Genomic DNA, 24488 nt, shown 5'->3' on the forward strand with positions numbered 1-24488 from the left:
GATAAATGTGTGTGAGCAAGATGGCAACGAACAGAAGGAAGGCTTATACAGTGCTTACAATAAGTGTAAAGTAGGGAGGGTGTTATGATATTAAATTATATAAATTATATTTATGACAAGTAGTAAATTCAATAGAAAACGATTTAAATTTAGTTTGAAACTCTTATATTACAAGTTTATTTTTAGTATGTGTAAAATGATTATAGATCTATATATGTTTTATGATATTTTGTTTGCATACTTACTTGCAATACCTTTCCCAAACCAAGACGGCAAAACACTTGAAATCGCATTCTAAACTTGGCATATTTGCATAAAGAACTGACTGCACTTTGCTCCCTGACACCGAAACATAAACAACAAACCCGCCGTGGGACAGGTAAAAAATAGAACCACATCCGAGCAAGAGAGTGTTGTGTGCAGGTGCATTTCTTATTTGGTATTTCAAATTTTGCATGCATATAAACATAATTACAAGGCGACGAGAGAGCAAGAAGTCCAAGTACGTGCCAAGCTCCTTACATCATCGATATTCGAGGACAATGGCTTCTAAAGTGAGGTGAAACAATAGAAATAATTGAGACATGCGGTATACATAGTATATACATTTTATTACAAAGCTAAGATAAATATGAGTAACAAGAATATGAAATTTATGATTATTAATTATAATTTTAATTAAAGATACAAGTAAAAATATATATAAACTTAGCAGTTAGTTTGTTCTCTTCCCCCAAGAACTATTTAAATATTCCACTTTGATTTAAAACCATTTTAAATCCTATTTCATGGAAAATCGAATACACCCTTGCCCAGGGTATAAGCTAGCAACAACAATCAACTGCAATCAAAATAGAAAAGCCGCACAATTTTCTCTGGCATGCGGCACATGATGCAATATTTCCATAATTTTCCTCCTCCGACCAAACAGCACGTTTTTCCGAGTTCGCTGTGCATTGTTGTAAATGTTTTACATGTCAAATTATGCAAAAATACAATACGCCATACATATTCAAATACTTTGTGAAAGTTCCATAAATACACAGACATTGATCCCCTCTTACTTGTCCGCCTCTGCAGCTCTCCCTCTGTCTCTCCCATCGATTTGGAATATTTGAATTTTAGAATTTGCCTGTCAAAGTCCAATAATGACATGTCACGCTGTTTTCCCTTTCCCTTTCCCGTTCCCAACCCACCCAACTCTCGATTTATTTCTGCTGTTATTTTGCGGAATTTTCACTGGTTTTTAGTTGACGCTGCTTTGCATGGGGCACAAGGTCAACGATGTTGCACGCAGTTGATGCGGATTTCATGGGAATTAAGTTTGATTTGATAAAGGTCATGTTCCCTGTCCACTTGTGTGTGAGTGTGTCTCTGTGTTTATTTCCGATGATCTGATAACGGAATTTGCAATTATGACAAAACGTAAATGGTTTAAAGTATTTCTTTTTTGAGTGATGGAATTGGTAAAATGGGAAATGTGGCGCCTGGCAAACAGGATAAATTGATTGGGTCTGCTTTGGCATTGATAGATTTGCGACATGTGTTTTTCTATTGCATTTTCATAGAAATCGGAATGGGAAATTTAAGTGAAAAGCTAAGGCAAACATTTATGGAGAAGATATGGAACTCCGATGAGGAATTTAATAGGATTCTTATGGTTATTATGTAAAAATTAAAATGAAGATTAAATCGAATAATAATGTATATTTTTTGTATTTGAATGCTTTGTAAATGACAATAGCTTACAAGGTTCGAATTAGCTTTTTAAATGAAACAAACTTTCCTTAATGCAATTACATAACCCAACCGAAAAGTCCGCATTTATTTTCCTTCTTCACACCTTCATCTTAAACTGCAAGCTTTCAGTTCGAATCCTGATTATTATTCCACAAAAATAAGCAAACTGGCCTATGCAGAGTAGTTTTGGGCTCTCCTGACCACAGAATAACATCTGTCCCACCGATCCCATCCAATTGACAATTCATTCAACTGCCGACAATTCTGATGCGCCATGGGTTACTGCTCCTGGTTGCTGGTCCTTTGTATCCCGTTCGCTTTGGCTGGCCAAAAGACCATTAAAAATATTTTTTCTGCCCATTCAGCATTCAATAGAAATTTACATCACGTCGGAAATTTTTACATACGCATGTGTATGTGGCTGTGGGTGTCGTGTCCTCTCTGCTAAAAAGGACATTTTTTGATGGGAAGGATGGGGTTCCCTCGTTGGCGAGTGTCGCGTTGAGCATACTAACACTTTTTTGTATGTTTGCTTAGCTTAGGTTTTCACCTGACAAAAAACCAGCAGGGGTTGGGCATTGGCCATTGGATTGTGGCAGCCTCAAAGTAACGATAATAAAAGCCAGGAAGAAAAAAAACGAAGCCCGACCTGTGGCAGGAAACTACGTATATTGCCACATAGGCAATTTCATTGTGCGATATATATATGCACATATATATTCAGACAGATATTCCCGGGACCCTTGGCAAATTGGTTTACCCTGTTTACCCTTTTCACGGGATTTTAGTTGGCCAGGCACACAACGAGAAAATGTATATCAGTTCCTTCTGTTTTTCTATATCTTCAGAAGTTGAACATAAATATTGAAATTATACTAAAATAATATAATAAATATTATAATTATCAGTAAAACCCAAAGTATTAAATATTTTTCTTTATTTGGAGAACGTAATTCCTGCTCTCAATTAGGTGCCCGCTCCTAAGGTAAGTAGGTAAGGGGCGTGGCTCTTGTGGGAATTGCACAATTTGCTAATTACCGCAATCAAAGTTGGCTTGTTGGTTGGCCAAGAACAGCTTCAAAAGCACAAAACTGATAAATTATAAATTAAAGAGAATCTCAGGGAAAGTTGCCTCCTTCATCTCTATCTTTAGTTTGCAGAGCCAACAGTTTTGGGTTTCCTCTCGTTTTTTTTGTGTTTTTCGCGTGCATAATTTACGAGTTGAACTCACTGCCGATATTTCAATTACTCTACGGCATGGTAGGCTCCTCTCAGTATTCCAGAAGCAATTTCAATTGAGCTTAGTGCTCTCGTGGAGTACACTCTCTGTGGTAGGCGGTTTTGTCTCAAGGCGAAATTAGTGGCCAGAACTGTGGCAGATTACAGGCCAGGCCAAAAGCGAACTTCAAACAATTATTTGCCCAGCTGGGGCTGGCTTTTAATTTGCTTAGCCCCGGCCCATGAATAATGCAGTACAAAAGAACCGGGACCGAGATGAATTTTTGTATAATTGCAGGGCGCACAAATTTCGCTTAGAATCTCCCCGGGCCAGATAATTGCCGTGGGAGAAAGGGGACGACGAAAAGTTAAATGTAAATTAAGCACTTGCCTTCTTTTCCGCAGTAAAATGTAAGTTTTATCTTATTCTTAAGTTAAATATTCACCTGCTACGAGGGACCAAGTGAATTAACATGCTGGAAAAAGAAAGGAAGCGTAAAATGGGGAAAGCTGGTAAGAAAGGAATCCTTCAGATTTTTTCTATATTATTAGTATATAAATATAATGGTGCATGTACATCCAGTTCCTATAGCTGGTACAGTCTATTGCCCATGAATTGATTAAGCTTCCATCGCAAATAATGCGTCCCTTCAAGGCTGTATATTCGAGTCCTGTTTGGAGGCCTCGACGCATCGATTAATTATGGCTGTCAGCATGTAAATTGCGCTAAATTATTATTATCAATGCTGTTGCCCCGATGACAAACATTCAATATCGCGAATGTGTCAGGCTCGACTGACAACAAGGATACAGATATGTATAGAGGAGCCGCTGAAGCGGAGCGACCAAATTGCAATTGTGATATTGACAATAATGCAATCAAATAATCAATCAATTAATGCCTGCCTGAATTAATGATGAATATTATGTGCTGTCGTCAATGCCATCATTAGCACTAAATTCAATTATGTCGCAGGACGCAGAACGCGGCACAAGCATCCTGTTTCCCGCAACCGATGATTCATCATTGTTAGGCAACTTTTTCGACCTGTTAGCATCCCAGGAGCCCCTGGCCCTCACATCACTCATAGAATTTCTGTGAAATGTTTCAAAATTTGTGGCTCAAATTCGGCATCCCTGGTAAAATTCCCATGGCAAGAGCACCTAGCGTAAGGGAAAAGCTGAACTTGATTGTTGGCGGCGACATTTGTGACGTTTACCGCGATGGCTACAACTGTGGATCCTTTAGCTTCTGGTGCGGTGTTATCGGGTTGGCGGCCTTTTTCTGTTTTCTGATCTATTTCCATTGGAACCGAAATCGAATAAGTCAGATGGGATGAAAACAGAATACTGGAAAGAAAATCTGAATGCACAGGGACATCAATAAAGTGGAATTTGAGTCACAACATTTCATTGTTTTATTATTTAATATTTAATATTTATTTATTTATAAAATACCAGATAAAATAGCTTAGCTTTCATGGAAATTACCCTTAAACCCTTGTTAAATATCCCTTATATATATTTTTCACATTTTTCGTTTGTCTTGACGGGCCCAAAAAGTTTGCTATGTCGTTGTTAACTCGATCGATATATTTGACGGGACTCTTCTCTCCCTCCCCGCGTATATAATAATTTTTAACTTTATTTGATTTATGCATCATTCACGCGCAATTTATCGAAAGAATTACGCATAAGGTCAGTGCGAAAAAAAAGCCTAGCGATACATTATTCTTTTTTTTTATTCCATGAAGTAAGGGAGAGTGCGGATGGCTTGTTATTGGGTAGTTTATAATGCAGTAAAATATAACTGATTTTCAATGTTGTTTACGCAACTTACATGCCTTTTGATTTACGTGTGTATAAACGTATGTGTATGTGTATGTGTCTGCATATGAACATATATCAATAGCAGCCGGCAACAACAAGTGCAAACAACAATAATAAAGAGGCTGACAGGCAGGCAAGCGTAAGCCAATGCCTGTTTATATATTTACTTAACTTTCATGGCCCTGACTTTACCACAGCGCAAGTGTATTTGTTTACTACATCCATACAGTAGAGACTGAAATTCTAGCAATTTTAATTAAGAACTAGACTTTTTTATTCTGAAAATAAATTCTGTGAAAAATGTAAAAGTAAATTAAGAAAGCAAAGTAATGTCCTGTGGATGAAAGTACCTCCATATTATTTAATTATAAATTATTAACCTTTTAGGTACTGAAATATATTATAATTTTTATAATTTTTATATAATATGTAGTGCTTTTTAAGATATTTAAATATATTTCTTGAGTTCAAACAAAGCTGCCTCTCCCTAGTTGTAAGAAATGAGCTAACTACAATTGCTATTATTTTGACCTCAGTTTTGCATGCAACGAATTTGTATAATTTCCAGCACAACTGTACTGGAGGAAAAGTGAGTGACATGGAGGGGGTCCTGATGGCCTGCAAAAGCCAAAGGAGCGATGGATAAATATTTGCATATGTCACACGCACAAAGCCAAAGAGGGCGTGGATTTATACAGCAGTTTGAGTGATGTCCAGCAGAAACATGCGTTATTTTTTTGTGTCGGGGAATTAATGTTTGATTGATCAACAAATTACAGGATTTAAGTGAATTTCGCCAGTGATATGGCAAAGTGGCAGGTAACATTATGAAATTAAATTAATTATTTAATCGCAAAATTGTGACTATTGGAGGATAAACTGATTTGCTCAGAAGTTTTTAAAATCAAATTAAACAATATAAATGTTCTGTTAAAACTTTCAATATTGTTTCAAGCTTCCTTAAAGTTGATCCTTCTCGTGGCGCTCCTATTTACCTTGCACTTTCAGTGCACCTAGAAACATTCATCGATTGGCCATATTTCTTGTTATTTTATTGCCTCTTTCTGCCCTGTGCGTTTCATCTTTCATACGCACTTGATATTCAGGCAATTCACTGAAAGTGCCATCATCATTCCTTCCATATGCAAAAGCCAAATAACATTCTCGGTTTTCCTCCATTTCCCTCCATATTTTCTGCCATCTCTACCTCCATCTCCGCTTTCCTTTTGGTCTCTGTCAGCTTTTGTTAAAGGCTTGTGGCCGCCTCCTGCTGTTGCAACTCCAGCTGATGCTGCCACTGTCAAGTCGCCGGGACTTGAGACCTAAGAAGCCGCAGGATACGGTCCAGTCCTCTAAACTTTACACTTTACAAAACGATTTTTTTTAGAAACTATATCTTGAAGTTTTTCATAATATTTTAATATCCTTTTTGGGTATTCCCTTTAATTTCTGTGAATTTAGGAATGGTTTTACTTTTAAAGTTCTTAATCAGTAAAGGTATTATTATTACAACTAAAATTTTAACCTTTACAAGACTTCTTGGTTTTTTAAAGTCCTTTCTTTAAGTGTAACCCTTTGCTGTCCTTGCTAATGAAACAAAAACAGACACGTTAATGTACAGTTGATGTACCATCTAATGGTTCTCATTGCCACGCCCTCATTTGGTTATCCCCCTCCCACCTTCCGCCCACTGAGATTTGCATAAAAAGCCGGCGAGCTGACCGTGCTAATTGAGTGAGTAAGCGGTTGCCGGGCTAAAACTTTTCGACATTCTAATGCCATTGTCAAGCTGGTTCGCTTCTGCTGGAACTAGTTAACATTTCCGTTTCCCAAAGCCTCAGCAGCTTCAGCGTCGCCCACTTACCTTGCTGGTAGTGCTCATGAATATGCCTTTTATAAATAATTCAAGCGCATTTAGTGATAGCTCGGCCTAAGCCCTTGCGCAGAGTCCCAGTTTCATTTGTGGAGCAAAATTAACAGAGCGCATTGAGTGGCCATTTCACCCGATTTCGGAGACAAAGGATAGCCCGCCCCGAGAGCAAGTCAAATGTCGCAGGACGATGGAAGGAGCCAAAGGTAGTGGAAGCTCGGTGGAGGCAGCATAAGAAATTGACGGAAGTCGAGACCTCTCTTTCTAAATGCAAAACTACCGAGGGTGGCTGGAAAGGTTTATTAACTTAACTGATTGTAAAATTTAAAGGAGTAAATTTATTATTAATAAAATTTTAAAAATATGTTAAGTGCTATGTCGATTTAAGTAGACATTCTGCTTTATCTAAAAATAACTTTTAAATGACAAGGCTGCACTAACTTAGTAATTTTTAAGAGAGTTTATGCAGCAAATAAAATAATACAATTTCATTTTGTCATTAAACTAATTTTTACTAAATTGTAGACTATTTCAAGCTTAAGAAAACCTATAAAAAATCCTAAAGATCACTGATAAATTCTTCGAGCCAACCTCTTTGCCTTTTCTGGAATCATATTTGTCGACATTCCTTTCAAAATCAGCTTTTACATGTTCCTTGTAATTATTCAAGCATTATTTATCGCAAAAGCAGCTGCTCACCTCCTGCCTTCTTCCGTTTTTTTTTCTTTCTATAAAACCCCCTGGACCTTTGTGTTCACTTCCTTTTGCTGGGCTCACAAAAGTGTTGCCTACTTTGCAGGGCATTTACAAATTACCAGCTCAAAGAGCATTAGCAAGGAGTACGGACGACAAGGACGACAAATCCACTCGCTGGCTAAACAAAATAACACAATTTACAGTTAATCTAAATTGTTTTGGCTTTTTATTAGCCACACCAGCAAAGGAAATAAGTTTTTTGTGGCTGCTGCTGCACCCGAACTTGATAAAAACTTGAGCAGAGACAGATGGAGATGGAATGGGAAAAGCTGGAGCTGGTAGAGGGGACAGGAGGGGTGGTACATGATATAGCAACAGCAAAAGTGACTTTATTATAATTTTCAACTTTTGATTTACTGCAGGGCCACCCACCAAATGGCAGGCAGCACAAAAGCCAAACAAAATGAGGCTAATTTTTACACTCGCACACAGACGCAACAATGGCGAAAGAGATAGCAAGTAGCACACAATTGCAAAAGTTTTTTAACATAAGAAAACAAGAGCAACTCAAGAAACACAAAAAAAGTACAGAGAACAGGCGAAGATTTCACAAAATTACAACAATAAAAGCGAGCAATAAAATTAAGCATTGTAATATGGCGACAAAAAGCCACGAGAAGCAAAGCGAATTTACGGTATTAAAGTTCAAGTTTTTTTCGGGTAAGGAAAAAACATAAAGATTGTTTTGAGAAAGCATAACAAAATATTTTGTATGAATAATCATTATTTTCTTTAATCAATCCCAAATATATACAAATAGTTAAGAGAAACTAATATTAAATATTAAACTCCAGCTGACAAGTCAAAATTAATTCAATTATGCAGACAAATGCGTCAAATTCAATGTATTTACTGCTTAATAATCCGTATTGCGGCTTTAAGTTAAATCGTTTGACTTGAATCCAAAGGGTTGGAGTTAAATTGGCACTACCTCGCCAAATGTAGCACGTTCCATAATTGCAAATCAATGAGCTGCTGCCGAGGCATACAATGGCATCGCTGATTATGACGATGGCATAACGATGATTACGCCAATTGTCCCTCTAAGCTCCTCCGCCCGGCCCTCCTTTTGTGGCCACGCCCCCTCTGGTATATGTGTGTGTGTATAGCATTTTAATAAATTACGTGACAAACTGCAATACTATATCTCACTCCCTTGCTAAAGCTACCTTTGACAAATACACTGTAGGTGTAACTAAATAAAATAATAAAAATATAATATTTAAAAGTCTATGAAATGAAATTAAACTGTGAAAATACTTTAAATAAAAATTGTATCTATATTTTAATTCAGTCATCATAATATCTTTGTTATTTGTATATTTTAGTGAATAAAATTAAAACAATTTTAAGAGTATTTTAGTTACATTTTCTTATGTTAACACTACCAAAAAATAAATGGGTTTTTATATTAAGAATTAACAACAAAAGATTAATTTAAAAAGATAAATTTTAAGTAAGAATTCACAGCTTTCTAAAGTTGTAAAAAAGATAATACAAATATTTTGGAATAAGCTATAAAAATAAACAAAATTTTATAATTTTTGGTAAGAATATTGCTATATTTTTCACAGTCTATCGGCCACAGCAGCAGGTGGCGCCTCCGAAATTGCTGCGTTCTCGAATTTCCTTAATGTAGGCTCATTAGTTGGAGGGCATTAAAGCGGCATTATGAACGCCAATTCGGGTGCGAAAAGGGGGGAAGGGATAGGAGTAGTATTCAGTGTACACAGAATCGCATTAGTTGCTGGGACTGCTGTTGCAATTTGCATTTGGCAAACGTCTCCGACATTTGCATACTCATATCTTGTTGCACATAGCCAGTGCTCTGTTTCTATCTCGCGGTATCTGCTTTCCTTTCTCCTTACGCTGCAGGCGGAACTTGAACGGAATTCAGAAAATGAAATGACAAAGTTTGGCACACAGTTAACAATATTAAATCGGATTTCAAAAGGGGGCATCGCCTTTCTTGCCCCGTTACCAGCTGAAAATGTAATTACATTTTGCCTGTTTTGTGTGTTAACAAACCGTATAATTGGCCCAAACTGCGACCTGCTCCAGCTGCAGGTCCCCAGCTGAGTTCTAGCAACAGTTGGCCGCATTTGAGAGCCGGATTTGGATTCCGGCAGCGATTCCGTGTCGGGTTTGGCATGCTTAATGAGTGCCGCCAGAATTTCTAGAAGAGTTGAGCACATAAAAAGATATGTCAAGGGAGTCGCTTGCTTCTTTGGATTTCAACACAAGTCGAGGAGTTTCTTGGAACTTGGTGTTGGCTATCAAAGGAATTTTAGCCAATTTTAGGTGTCTTAAATATGAGTAGAGAGATATTTCAGATATATTGGTAACTCGGGGAAAAAAATTAAGAAATCTAGTACAAGTTTCTGAATTATGATTTGTTTTCTTAAAAAATACCTTCTTGGAAAGAATACTTTTACAACAATTTTTTATATATTTTAAATATTCTCTTCTCCCTATAAACTCCTTTTCAAGCTTCCTTTGAGATATATATCTACATCTCGCCAGACTCGGAGTCTCGTTGCAGTTTTGCATTCTTTTTTTTTTGGGTTTGCTTTGGCCTTTAGTTAACCCATTCCCTTTGTCATATCTGCACTGGCAGCTAGTGGAACTTAATGAAATTTCTGCGGCTACGCAGTGAACCAAGGCAAACAACGGAACAATGCCGGGGGAAGGGAGGCAGCAAACCCAAAATATAAAGAAAGCGGAAAATTCAAGACCCAACCGGGCAATGCGGCATGAAAAATTGTGTGTTGTGGTCAGCTAAAATGAGGCAAATATTGACTTAACCTGAAGCGAATCAACTATTCGTGTATGGGATGTTTTGATCTCATTATCAAAGTGAATGAAAATGGGCAAAATCAGGGCACCAAAGGGATCTGCAAATTGATTTGCCCCTTTTGGGTCACTGGTCTCCGTTGCCGAGTTTGTGTTTGCTTTGCACTTGACACACTCTGAAGCCATGCGTGAATCTTTTCCTCTGGCAGAAAATTCAACTTTGAGGGCAAGACAAGCCATTAATTGATTTTCAGCACACTTCAATGGGCATTCGAGAGTGAAAGTGAGTGGTCAAGTGGGTGAGCTTCAATGATCGACGAGGGGAATGCCTAGCTCTAATAATACATTCTGTTCATCGATTTCTTGGGAAGTTTTTAGTCATACAATCAAATCAAACAATTCATAGAATATGTAGAGATTATAAACATATGTTATGAATTTTTAAAATATTTTATTTTATTACAATAAGACTACAGAGAGAAATGCTGCTGTAAGATACATAATTTCTTTGAATTTTGCTTTCCCAAAAAGTTGATGTAAAGCCCCCCATGTTAAAGGGTATGTTTAGAAAATTTTGAGCTGATTTGTCGCATTCCGATGAGTATTCCTGCGCTGCTAAGCAGACCACATCACTGCCGAAGACTGCGGCCCTTGAACCTTAACCCACGACCACCCCCAGCCACTGAGCCATGTCGGGATGAGCGCGTGGCCAACTGACAATGCCAGCAGCAAAGAACAACAACAACAAAAGCAATAACAACAAACACAGCAGAGGTGGGCGGAAAAACATTCAGTGGGTCGCATTGGGAAGAAAGAAAAACTGAAAACGGCTGCTTTGCATGCCAAGCGATGCGCTGTGCCAATTTTTCAGTTAAAAGGCCGGAAAAAAATTGGCTCAAAAGCAATGTAATAAATGCGTTTGACGGGAAAAAGGAGGGAGGTGCCGATGGAAAGTCTGGCAGGGAAGGGAAGCCGCCGCTGATGAACAGCCGCAGAGAAAACAGGCCAATGAAACGAGCCTTGCGATAGAAGCGGAAATACAGGGGCGACAGTGACGTAACGACAAGTGGAACAAACGAAAAGGTGCAATGTTAAATAAATAGGTTTTAAATTCTACTAAAACAACACAATTTTGATAATATTTTGGGAAGCTTAAGAAAAGTTTTCTAAATCGAAAACTTTTTTAAAATTATTTATACATGTTTGAAATACTTCTTAAAATTGTAATAACTCTATTTTGAATCTAAATAACTAAGTAAAAGTATTAAAAAATTTACAATAATTTGGTTTTAATTTAAAATGTAACAAATTGTTTAATTCAAGTGTCTACTGTTGATACCTACACTCACGCACTTTTGCCTTTGGCTCATAAACGTAGAACAAGCTACATGTATCAGCTTTCTCCGCATATACATATGTAGCTCTCCCTTTTGCTTTTCCACCCACCACACCCCCCCCCCCCACCTTGTGCTTTTCCACCCACCCACCGCCTTGAGTGTTGTCACTCGCAATGCATTCAACTCCGGAGGAAAGAAAAGAAGGAAGGTCGTTCAGGTGGATGCCTCCCTGAATGACTGGGGTCACCTGAGCACACACATTCCTTCATGCGTCGTCATTTTTATGGGACGCACTTTAAGGAGCGCATAAAAAAGTGGCCAAACCCAATCGGAATGGCGATCTCCCCTCTGTGAAATTTTGTCGTGCTCCTTATCTAAGTTTGTGAATACCCTGACATATTTTAAAATATTTGTTATTTGGTTTTGTTTTCAAATTTCGGTAATATTTTACATGTAAAAGTATTTAAACTAATTTATAGGATTATGAGGTTTCATTTGAATTTTGTTTTTAGATCCTAGGCATTGAGGAAAACTAAGATTTATTTTAATAAGCAAAAATATTATAATCGCTTTAGGGTATTTCAATCTCTACATAATAACAATCTTAAGATTCCGCCTTGTTCCTTCGCTCAGTTTGCTTTATCTTTTAGCGTTTTATGTCGCATTTGCGTACGCCAGGACCCGAGACGCGACTCCAGCTCGTCTTATTGTAATAAATTTAAAACATTTTGCACGCTTCATACACATTTTATGAATCCTGAGAGCCAGAAAGGCGGTGGGAAGGATGGGCCAAAGGGCGGCAAAAGTGCAGCCAGCTGAGCATCTTAAGAGCCGAGCGGCGAAAGCGAAGATATTTTATTTGGCCATTGAGACACCGAAGAAGGCAAAAGTGCAATGCAATTGGGATTTATGCAAATGCTCTAATATATATACGTGTATATCCTGACTCTGTGTGCAAAACTTTCAACATAGATTAAAAAATGTCAACGGAATTTATGCGGAATTATGCAATACTGGCAGCAGCGCTAACAATTTCGTAAGCGGACTCCCAAATCTTTTATGCATATGCAGAGCTGACATCACCCATACGCCCTGTGCGCCGCCGGCAAAACTGCAGCGGCAAACTTTTCTCCGCCATTTTCAATGCCACCTACACACACACACGCGCGCACACACATAAACAATAAGCAGAGACACTAACAATGCGCCTTTCATTTTTAATAATGCTGCAAATGCATATTTTATAATGGCAGCGAAACAAACAAAAAAAGTGTGTAAATAGTGAAAAACTAGCGGGTGAAGCCTTGCGACAGCAGTCGCAGGTGCACGGTAAATCAAGGGGAGCCCAGAGCCACGCCCTCTGCATTTGAATAATGCGCGAACAAATGAGGAACGGAACAAAAAATATATATCACAGGGTCACATTGAAAATACATGATAATTTCACTTGACGAAGGAAAAGGAAACTGCATGGGAAAACCTGGGATTTGCAGAATTAAGTCTACTGTTTTGTTATTACATTTTTCTTTAATAATAAATTAATCATTTCTTATATTTGTATATTTATTTTAATGTTGCAGCTCACTTACAATCCCTACTCTTGCCTTGGCTCAACTCAAACAGGAAACGAAACTCCTTTGATGAAGACCCAGCAATGTGGCTAGGAAAATCGAAACCAAAACTGAAGCTTCATTATGAGAGTCGGAAATTGTTATGAAAATTGACTTTTTAGCCGCAGGCCAAACTAATTTTGCCGGTTTTCTCGTTTTGCTGCGCGAGCTGCTCCTTTTTGCGCCTTGATGGGGGCCTGGTTATGGACTTTCCTCTCTGAATTCCGAATGAGAAGCAGCAGAATCGTTATCATTTGACTGGCCATTTGGTGCTTATCAAAAGCTGATTGCAACTGCCCGCAGCTGGTCATCCTCTGCTTACTGCTCTTATTGGCTTCCTTAGGTCTCCTGATGTCCATTATTTGGGGGTATATTGGCACTATTGGATGGTATTGATATTGAAATATTAATTTATCTGTTTGAAAATAACAGAATATATCTTTTTGAACTGAAGGCTAAAGGTGATTTAAGATTTCAGTGAAACCCATGATGAGTAATTTTTAAGTCATCAAAATCTCTATAATTTCTTTGCCATATCTCTTGTTTCTTCGATATATTCCCTGTGTTCTTTGGCAAACTTATTGCCCTCGAATCAGCCCGGCTGCCAGTCATCTTTGTTTATTGTTTTTCCCTCACACTGGTGTGTATTTTCCGTTTCATGCAGCTAGTGCATGGCTTCTCCAACTGGTAGTGATTTTCATCCCTGTGCCACAAGAGATTGCAGGAGCCTTTTGACTTGTTATTGCATATAAACTTTATAAATCTTTTGCTCGGTTAAACTTTTGCAATTGAGTTGTGGATACAAATTAACTCAACTTGCTGTGAAAACTTTTCCTAAATAACAACAGCAAAGCAACAGCACCATCGGCAGAACTTCAGTGGCAGCTGTGGCAGGCAACAATAACATTTACCTACAGTAAATCAAAAGTTTTTCGAGCCCATTCGCAACATTTCTAAAGTGCCGGCTGCTTTTGGGAATGGTTTTTGCCCCTTTCCTTGTTCTCTCTCTCTTTGGCGGTCAAAAGTTAGTCCGAAATATTATGTGCAAATTCTCTCAATTTTGTTGGCCCCCCCAAAAATAATTAGTTTTAATGGAAATATCATTAGCTGAGAAGAGGAGTTTCATAAGAGGGAAAAAAGGGGGAATAAGTAATATATTTGTTAATATAAAGTTGTTAAGTAAAGTATTAAAAGGGTTATCACTATTTAATTTAAATAAATAGCAATCAATACTCCTCATTTAATCCCTAAATCTAAAACAACATTCAAGCACTGACCTACCTACACAGCCCCCGAGGAGGCACTCAAATGATTTGTTAATTTCCCACAAATTTGGAAATTTAATCAAACCGGAACCCGAAGAAGTCCTGCGGCAATTTTTGGGCTCCCTCCGACTCACTTACAGCTTCCACTTAATCAATTTTCCCGGCCAGGTGACAATTAAACCAAAGGAGAAAAAGAGCCCAAGGCCTCGGCGGAAGAAGAAATCTAATTAGCTGTTTGTCGCCTCACAATTGCGGGCAAAATCAACAACGAAAATGGCCATTTTGAATGGGGAAAATGTATCCGGCAGATGATTTTCATTTAATGTTTTGGGGAGTCATGTAATCGCTTAGCCAAACAGAGCAAACCGATTAATTCCGAGCCCCCAATCGTTCTTAATTGCAACTGGTAAATTTATGTGGCCATTTTCATGTAGGGGTTAATGTGGCAAACAAGTTTTCCCTCTGAAGGCCATCAATTTTAATCGAAACCGTAAGCGAAACGGAAGCTAATCAAATCTAAAAACGGACACGTGCCGGACCGCGCTTAATTGATTTCAATTTGGCCACTCAAAGTGCCACAAATTACACGATCTCCCTCAAAGTTTTCATAAATTTGCCTTTGGAGAGAGACACTTCAGACTAATTTGCGACACATTTCGCTCAAAAAAAGAAAAAAAAAACAGGAAAAACTTTGCTGCCACAAAAAAAAACCGAAAATAACAGAAAACTCAACCGAGGCCAAAAGGGAAATGACAAAAATCAGGCAGCCGCTCAAAACCAAAAGAATGAGCGGAAAAAAAGGAGCCAACATTTTTTTTGTTGTTGAAAAAAAGAGCGTTGAAAATTAAGTGGAAATGAATTGCTCGCTTGAATTTCAATGGAGCGTCCGGCACGTTAATGTTTGCTCAAGTGGAAATCGAGTCACTCGCGATGAGTCTGCCACTCCCCCAATTTTCCCGGCCAGTCCGTTTCCGTTGAGGAACTTTTCAGGACAACCACGAGCCGGGAAAATGGAGAAAACAGCGCCCGAAAAATGGCACTAAAAGCGAGCACAAGACATCCAGCGAAAAGTCAGGAGTAGCAGGAAAGCAAGAAATGGGAAGAGCAGAAAAGCGGGAAAGCAGAAAAGCAATTTCTAACTGGCTGCACTGACTGACTGATGGAACGATGTGTTTGGCGTTTGTCATCTCAATTAGTTTGGCTTCTGGGGGCGGATGGAAAAGAGTGGAAAACCACTCATCTATCAACATAAATTGATATTCTTATCCAATGACCAGATCTGTTGGGGTTTTGTGTTTTAATTTTAAGGGAGGGTTCACTTTCACTCGGAGAACTTTATCTGTTTCAAGCTATAGTTCAGTGAACTTTTGGGAATCATTACATTTATTCTTATTTTTTCAATACATAATCTGAAATATTTTAAAATTAATATATTTAAGTGCTTGTTTACTTTAAAATTCCTGAAAATAACAGACTTGCTTAATTATAAATGAAAAACACACTTTGCACTCAATAAATCCCAACCTAAACAGATTGAACGACCCCCAAATTACCTCCAGATGATCCTCTTCGCAACTTTTGTTTACATTTTATGGCCTGTCTAACTTTTGGCTAGACTGAAAATCAGTTCTGTTCAGTTTATTTCATTTCGGACTCTATGAGTTTAAATAATCCCCAGACGAAGTTTAATCCCGCTCATACACACCGACAATGACAGCACACACTTGTCAGGGGCATTAAAAGCGACGCGACGGAGGGTCATGTCGGGGTGGGGGGTAGAGGGTGCTGTGTTGTAAAATCCCCATATTTGTTAAATTTTTGGGGTGGACCGTAACCCATAAGCCATAACCGTATTTAGCCGCAAAAATCCAGGGAGTCTGTGTGTTGAAGTTAGTTTATTACTTCGTTTTTAGTAGCTGCCAATTTCAGGCGACAAACAAGAGGGCATCAGTGGCGAAAGAGATGGAGCTATGGCTGCGTCCAGGATGGGGTCAAGGATGAAAGAAAGAGAGGGGGAATAAATACACTGTGAGAATTAAGCACTCAATAACACTTTGGTTGGTAAGAAGTAAAGATATTAGAAGTTAAGTATTATTTATAAAAGAAAAATGGTTATAATGGTTAAAGTACAAAGTATAATGAATTAGAATATACTTAGCTTAATTATCAACTCTCAAAGTTTTGGTAGGAAACTGGCTAACTATAATTTTTGTATAAGTGTAGATGGCAATGAACTCTGATCCCGGATCGTCCTACTTATATGAACTGCACTTGTTACGCACCCCACTAACCTCATCTCTTTGCCACCAAATCCTCACCTTTTCACCCCCCATTCACTGCTCTTTCAGCACCTCCTTTTGGTCCACGCATTGTCCGGCTTTTATGGCACGTTGTAAACACTGCGCATAAACTTTGCACTAAAGTGTTGTCGTATAAATTGTATTATGGCAGCTCCCTGGTCGGTCATTCCATAAGGTTAGTCAGGGCTTCAGGACTTGTAGGATGTGGAAATGTGAATCTGGAACTGGGATAGGGTATTTGTTTCCCACCCAAACGAAAATTTGCACCTAACAAAAATAAAGTAAACTAAAAGCTTTATGCCAGTATCTCTTTTTTAAAATGTTTTAGGTTGGTTTCTTTTAATTTTAATAATTAAATTAAAGAAGATATTACAATAACCCACAGAAATGTAATACTATATTTATTTTTATATGAAAAATACTACTTTAATATTAAACCTTATGAAAATTCCCCATTTGTTTTGTTAAATTTAAACTCTACTAAAATATTAAGTAATAAAGGCCCTATTTAATTAAGTTGTAATTTATCAAAGTTATTTTTCTATTCTGGTTAGAGGTCGCTTTAATTACAATTGTTGTGGCCAGACCTCTGTTGAACTTTTCTTGCATAAAGGGAGGAAAAGTGAAGAGAGTGTCTGCCTGGGGCTTCTGTTTGGTTACCAAAAAACTGTTGAAGTGCAGGCATCTGCAGCAAAGGCTTCAGTCTGCAAAGTGGCCGGAGATAGTTCGTCAGTTATCCAACAGTTTTCCTCAATATTCGCGTTTGTCTGTGGCGGAGAAAAGTAAATTGCATTTTCGCGTCCAGATGCAGCGTATTTCATTTAACATTTTGCAGTTCCAAAAAGTGGGGACTCCACTTCCGTTTTTCATTGTCTTCATAATTTAGTCATATATTTTCTTAAATTTTTTTATTATTCTGAGGGTTTTAAAGCTTTGTATAACTTGTAAAAGCTATAACCTAATTGTTAAACAATAACATTTTAAAATTATTTACAGGGTATCCAATGAGTTCTGCTGTTCTGGGAATGATTTGGCCTGATTCGTGTTCATTCCGTGACCATTATTTTGGAACTTTTAGTAGTAGAGAGGGGTAGTGGGGGGAAGGAAAGAGGCTGAATGTGCAGAATGCTACCCAATGCTCTCGTCTCGTTTTGTTTGCTCTTGGGCCACCAGACATTTTGGCCCTAAACTCATTTGCATGATTTTTCATTTTCACCAGAATCGAGCCCCTATCTTCAGAGAACCCTTTCCTCAATCGCCTCCCCGTTCAGCCCCCATTCCATTCAGAGTCTTCATTACAGAGGCCAACAAATAGGCATACGAGATGAGCAATCACCAATCATCTTGTCGATTTTAATTTCGAAAGCAAATAGATAAGAGTAAGTGGTCAAGTCGAGTGGTCTATGAAAGCTTTTTAGACTTTTCATGAAAGAGAGCATTTTCTCGAATAATAAAGAGAATTAATCAGGAATTTTAAAGGCCAAAGATAGCCTTTAATAAAAGCTAAACTAAACTTAATTATTGCTATTTTATTAATTTACTTTTCGCACCGCCAAGAAATATTTTCAATAGTTTAATTGGCAAACAATGTAAAAGTTTCCACAAGGAAAATGAAAGAAAAAAAGGGAAATGGAGACCCTTTGCGTGCGCCACTGAGTCATAAATCATAGTTAATGTTTTGTATTTTTTGCGTGATGATTCGCCTTTCGTTTGTTTGTATTTTGTTTCGCCTTTTTTCTGCTTTGTATTTTCTATTCATTTTTTCAGGGCTCACGGCAACTGTCACTTTTGAAGGCCGCGATGGTCGAAAGGGTTGGTGGGAAAAAAAGGGGGTTAAGGGGAGAAGAAGTGCAGCGCCAACAAATTGGCTGAATTTCCTTTCAAAGAAAGTTAGCCTGGACCTTGGGTGATGACGATGACTCAACCGTGATGGGGTCTCTCCTTTTTTGTTGCTTAAAAGGGAAAGAAAAATGGGTATATAAGATAAATGTTTAATTTTGAGGTAAATAATAATATTCAATTAATAATTCTTATTAGTTTTTATTTGTTTAAAGGCAAAAGCAAAATTTTAAAATTTTATATTGAGTTTTAATTGGGCGAGAGAATACACATTTCTACAATTTTAGTAGATTTGTTATTTGGCAAGTGTAATTTTCATTGCAGTTGAGGCTGCATTTTAGGTTTTAGTTCTTGTCTGTGCATATTCAATTTTTTTCGCTTTTACTGCATTTGACATTTGGTGACTTCTGCTTGTGCGCGTGTAATTTATGTGAGTTTTGGCCCGTGAAGTTTGTTTTTAGCCCGAGGACAATGCGCGAAAGTGTGAGATGGTGAAAAAAACAACAGTAGAGTAAGTCGCAGTAACTACCAACAAGTTTATATGAAAAGACAGCAGACTCGGGGAGGTGAAACTTTGTCGCATAAGTTTGGCTGCTGCCTCACATAAGTGGGTAAGTCCCAAGCCCTTCTCTCTGCCTCCCAGCTCCCAGCTCCCAGCTTGTGGCACAATCAGCTCAATGTTTGTTTGCAGTTGTCTTGTTCGGCTTGTTGTTTGTTTGCCTCTTTGTTTGTTGCAGCTCTTGTCGCAGCCCTTGTGTTGGCTCGTTGGGCAAACACACATCTGGCGGGGAAGAGGGGCACTCGGCACTCGAGTAATTCATATTCATTAGTTGCTCCATTGTGTCATTGTCCTGAAATTGTAATTCTCACCAGAAAGCGCTAATAATTAACTTTGTTGGTCATTTCCAGAAGGAGCTCTGCTTCATGAAAGTGTGCTGACATATAAGTAAATTATGGAAAATAAATATAAAGCAAGTAAGTGGGTTTTGAATTTATGCAAGGTTCAAATAAAGTATTTGAAAGCTCTTATATTTCATTTAATATTCTTTATGTATATATGAATTAAGTGTATAAATTCAACTTCACTTTCTGGCTAATTCAATTAATTTTTTTCCAATGGCTCATTGAACATTTGATCGCCAAACGATGTCAGTTCTTTTGCTGTTGTTTACATCAATTTAATTGAATTTCAGCTTAGCTTCAAGTGGTAACCATGTCAAAAACAAGAACGCCAACTTGCCAAGTGGCAAACTTGTCAAATTTGGCGAAAACCAAATTAAATTAGCAGAGAAGAGGTAAATACTTTTACGACATACGAGAATGGAAAAAGTTTTAACAGGTTATGAGGGGTTATTTTTCATTTATGAAAGCAGAAAAGGTCTTATATTTAAGTTTTTTTACAAATAGCACTCAGTATTTATAATTTATTTAATATATTATTTTAGATATTTCTCAAATTAAGCAATCCAATTTTAAGTAACATATATTTTCCCAACCCTTTTATTAATAATCTCATGGAAAGAAGATATTTCCCTTACTTTTCCTTCCTTTTCATGAAAGAAAGCCATTTAGCCAAAAGGAAGTTTTACCCCTCTAAAGTCAAATTGAATTCCAAACAAAGTTCGTAGCCAAATGGCCAACACCCTCACCCACGTGTAGTGTATAATAATCAGGATGACACACACTCACACACACACACAATCGGGATGGGGTGGGGTTTTGGTAGAGAGATGCCAACTTTATTTAACTGTTTGCCAAGCTGTCAAGCGCTACCTAACACACACACACACGAAGCGGATTCCAGGTGATCCCAGGTATTGGTTTGGTTTGGCTGCGAATTTCGCTAGGTTGAGCGTGGAAAACAGGAGGAGAATAGAGGGTGGTGCAGCGGGTGGCTGTGTGGAAAGCCAAAAAGGAAACGCGGAACATTTGCGCTCAACGTGTTTGCCTTTTGGAACGCTTCACGCTTCGATTGCAACGCAGGCAAAGGCAGAAAGTAAGAGGAATGGATGCCGGAGCACTCATTTTAATCTTCCTGGGAAGGGTTCAGGTAAAGCCATTTTTTACCTGAACCTTTGATACCTTATACAAATTTAATTTTATATTAAATTATGGCATTATTTTATTATAAATAAAGTTTTCACTACAAATATTTAAATAATTATTATTGATTAGCTTAGAATATTTGTATGGCATATTATTATACATGACTTTAAATTATATATTTTACTTATTTATTTAATTTATTTATTATGGTTTTATTTAAAATTAAATAGAAATTCTATATACCCTTTTGAACTTCACATTTGCCGGGTATAAAAACCCCAATTGCCAACCAACATCAAGCAAACAGTGAGTGTGGAGATAAGGAGTCTATGTGTGTGTGTGTATGTGGGTGGAAATGCAAAAATTAAATTTTAAATATTTATAAACTACTGGCTGGTCACAGGGAGCGGCAGTGGAGGCTGGAGATGATGGAGCAGGGCAAAGTATGGTAGGCCAATAAAAGGAATTTGCAATTGGTCTGATTGGCTTTTAATCGCAGCAGACAGTTTTTAATAAATATGCATAACCGTTTGCCAGTCCAATTGCCATACAGTGGGAGATCTTGTCGAACGGAAAGTGTGTGGCATTAATGTCGGTAGGAATTAAAGGATTTTTCGAAAAGAAAAATGGTAACACACAAGCTTATACTAAAATTAAAAAAACTTCAATTAATTTGTTACATTTTATACAGAAATTTTACCTTAAAAAATTGGTAAACAAAATATTATTATATTTAAAATAAAGCTTAAAAATTTAAATATTGGTTCACTGTATCCCTTAGGACCTCCCATACTTTTCCACAAAAAAGTAGGGGGTTATCTGATGCAACTTCTTGCGGAAACGGATGTTCCATAGCGTAGCGAAAGACGAAAGCCGAAGGAATTCAGGAATATTTATGATTTTGCCATAAAATCCTGTTGATATGTGGAAGGAAGCCTGTTTTCCCCCCATTTTCCCTTCGTTTTCGATTCTCGCACCTCACAGCCGTTACTTATGCACATATGTATGTAGCACGTGGCACGTAGCACTTGCCTGGCTCCAGATCCAGATCCATATACAGATACAGATACAGATACAGATGCGCAGCCACCGATACGCAATGCACACATCCTGCTACCATTGCACATTGTTGCCACTAAAGGGGGGAGGGGGCCATATAAGAAATGCAATCGGGCCAACTGCAATTCCGTAAATCGAAGGAAAAATTTCCTAGCCCCATCAACATCGCATCTCGTCACTGCCAAAGAGGAGAGGCAATCAAACATGGCTGGAAACTCAAACTGTGGGCAGGCACACGAAAAACAGTTGTTGACTGTTTGCCGGCATCGCCTATATTCCCGTTGTGATCATCGCCAGCATTGGAACATCATCATCAACTGGCGAAACGAGAAGAGAACAAGGCATAGGACACATCTCCTCCTCGTCATCGTCACTTTTATGGAGCTGTTTTGTCGCATTCACTGAGCTTATAAGCAGCTTCATATGAAAGACATTGTGCAGTGCGAGAAGTTGGGAAGCAATTTACAATATACTTTTTATAATTCCAACTTTAAAATTTAAAAAAAATATATTTATCATTTGATTTCATCTTTATTTTGACTTGAAAGAATTAAATCACAAAGTTATTTGTTTTATATTACAATTCTTTTATTTTAAATTAGTTCCGATATTGGTTTTATTATATTGTATTTTTATTTAATTTCTATATCAAAACATAGCTATAAATCCATTTAATTATTTAAAATTCCGATGTTCTATCAAAGTAGGTTTTTTTTTATTAATATTAAAGTATACCCCTATTATTTTCTTCAGTGCATGGGCTCAAGTTTAAAAGTGCTACTGCAAAAGGCTTGTTTATTTGCTGGCAAAATTGTGAAATAATGTGCAGCAATCAATTCCCAATACAGTGCCCTCTGATCCCTTTACCGCCGGCTGACTGGGGCCGTCCTGCTGTATGGCGAGCTCCTACCCCCCAATTGCATTTTCCACCCCCTGATTCCCTGGGCAGAGGAAATCGGGGGAAAAATGGTGTGCAGTGAAGTGTTTTGAAGTGGCAGCTGCCACAGAACCAACTGCAACTGCCACAACTCTATGGGTTGGCCCGCCCCCTCATCACCATTCGATTACTGTCTACCCTTTCCCCCATTTCCATTCCTTTTTCCCGCTGTCTCCACTATTTCCCCCCCCCTTACTTTTTCAAACTCATATCGGAGGTAGCATGTTTGTGATGAATATGTTTACATCAATAACAAAAACTGCAGTACGAAGCATCAATAATGAAGCGTTGCTCTGACTCCGCTTTTCCACCTACCTATTTCCCTTTCCGATTTTCCACCTCTTTCCCGCCAGTCCGAAACACGTCAAAATGAGTTTACTTTGTGGTCTGATGGCTGCGATTGCACACTGCTCTCGTGGAGTAGGAACCATCGAGCATCGAGTACCCAGTACACAGACATATAGAGCACTACATCGAGCACCCGACATCCTCAACCGAATGGCAAACAATGCCAACAGTATTAGAAACAAGGATTATTCAGGGATTGCTGCTTGATATCTTGTGAAAGTGATTCCGTCTGCTTGCGGATTTGTTATTATCCCTCATTGATTTCAGGATATTTTTGGGGAAAAAGTAAAAGCAATTGGTTTCTAATTGGTTACAATACAAAGCATAAAATTTGTGTTTATTATTGGGAAAAATATATATAAATAAGCAAAGAAAAGTTAAATTAAATATTAAAAATTAACAATTGAGGAAGTTTTTACATGTGCTTTGAAAAATTTATATTTTTCAAGAATTTTAACCTTATATCCAAATAGTAGTCGTTGAATTAGACCTCCCCTCGCCAAATGAATATGTATTTAGTCAGTTGAATTCTACTTCCATAAACAGTTTCACACTCAGTTTACATGCAGTAAGTTTAATATTTAAGTTGAACCCAACAATAATTGTTTAATCCTTAGCCAAAACACTATGGACACCAATGATGTTAAGGGTATTTTGAAATCGGGGCCAATAAGCTCAAATTTAGTTGTAAGATCGGCCAAGTTCGACGAGGTGAACATTCTGGCCACATTTCATCCCGTCAACAAGGACTACGGCCACATGATTATCGATGAGCCCAAGACTCCGTTTGTCTTTGAGGATGAAATACCCCCCGAGTTGGACATGAATGCCTTGGTGGAAAAGCTGCGCATCACGTCGAGATCGCAAATGCCTTCATTCGGGTTCGATGACGACTCCGATGAGTCGTCAGAGGAGGAGGACTTTCCGGAGTCGCTGGAGGAGCAGGCGCGCCGTTTGGAGTTTGAGCGCCGTCGCAAGTTGCACTACACGGAATTCTTTTCCGTGCCCCTGGCTCGACGTCTTATAGCCGAAGAATTTGGCTGTAATAGTAGCTCCGAGGAGAGTATTTCCATCGAGACGAATGGGGTTAGCATAGATAAATGCTCGGAAATGTGCCCTCCATGTGGTGAATTTAGTCTGGCGTGCAGCTCCCTACATTCGGGCGTCTCTGTGGATAGCAGTGTAGAGTATGAGCCGGGGTATGATCCCAAACATCCCTGTTACCAGAAACTAATGGCAAAGATCGACGAGCCGATTGCCGAATCACCGAAATACAGCTCATTGTCTCGCCTTCAAACCATTCCCTCGGTAGTCTCCGAGAGTCTAGTTCCAACGGTTCCCCATGCGAGTACTCGGGTGACTACCACCGGCAGGATAACCATTAAGCCGGCACAATCCATCAGTAATATGGGACCTGTAAGCACCCGCATTTGCACAGCCAATGGGAATTCTAAGGATCAAAGTAAATGGAAGAGAACTCGATAAAAGCGATACGTCGCTTGTGTTTATTTAAATAAAGTGATTATTCGTATTTACTGGA

At 38.2% G+C, this 24488-nt stretch overlaps 2 protein-coding genes across 2 annotated transcripts; both read left to right on the plus strand.

The window, feature by feature from the left end:
- The first annotated feature begins 4021 nt into the window (after window positions 1-4021).
- Window positions 4022-4366, plus strand: LOC108076990 (uncharacterized). The gene has a single exon (XM_017170050.3). The coding sequence runs from the start codon at window positions 4062-4064 to the stop codon at window positions 4296-4298; it is 237 nt and encodes a 78-aa protein (XP_017025539.1). The 5' UTR covers window positions 4022-4061; the 3' UTR covers window positions 4299-4366.
- Window positions 4367-23406: 19040 nt separating this feature from the next.
- Window positions 23407-24488, plus strand: LOC108076953 (protein phosphatase inhibitor 2). The gene is made up of 2 exons (XM_017170002.2): window positions 23407-23516; window positions 23566-24488. Exons 1-2 carry the CDS (start codon window positions 23512-23514, stop codon window positions 24431-24433), a joined length of 873 nt encoding a protein of 290 aa, XP_017025491.1. The 5' UTR covers window positions 23407-23511; the 3' UTR covers window positions 24434-24488.

This window comes from Drosophila kikkawai, chromosome 2L, assembly GCF_030179895.1.
Source record: "Drosophila kikkawai strain 14028-0561.14 chromosome 2L, DkikHiC1v2, whole genome shotgun sequence".
Lineage (NCBI taxonomy): Eukaryota > Metazoa > Arthropoda > Insecta > Diptera > Drosophilidae > Drosophila > Drosophila kikkawai.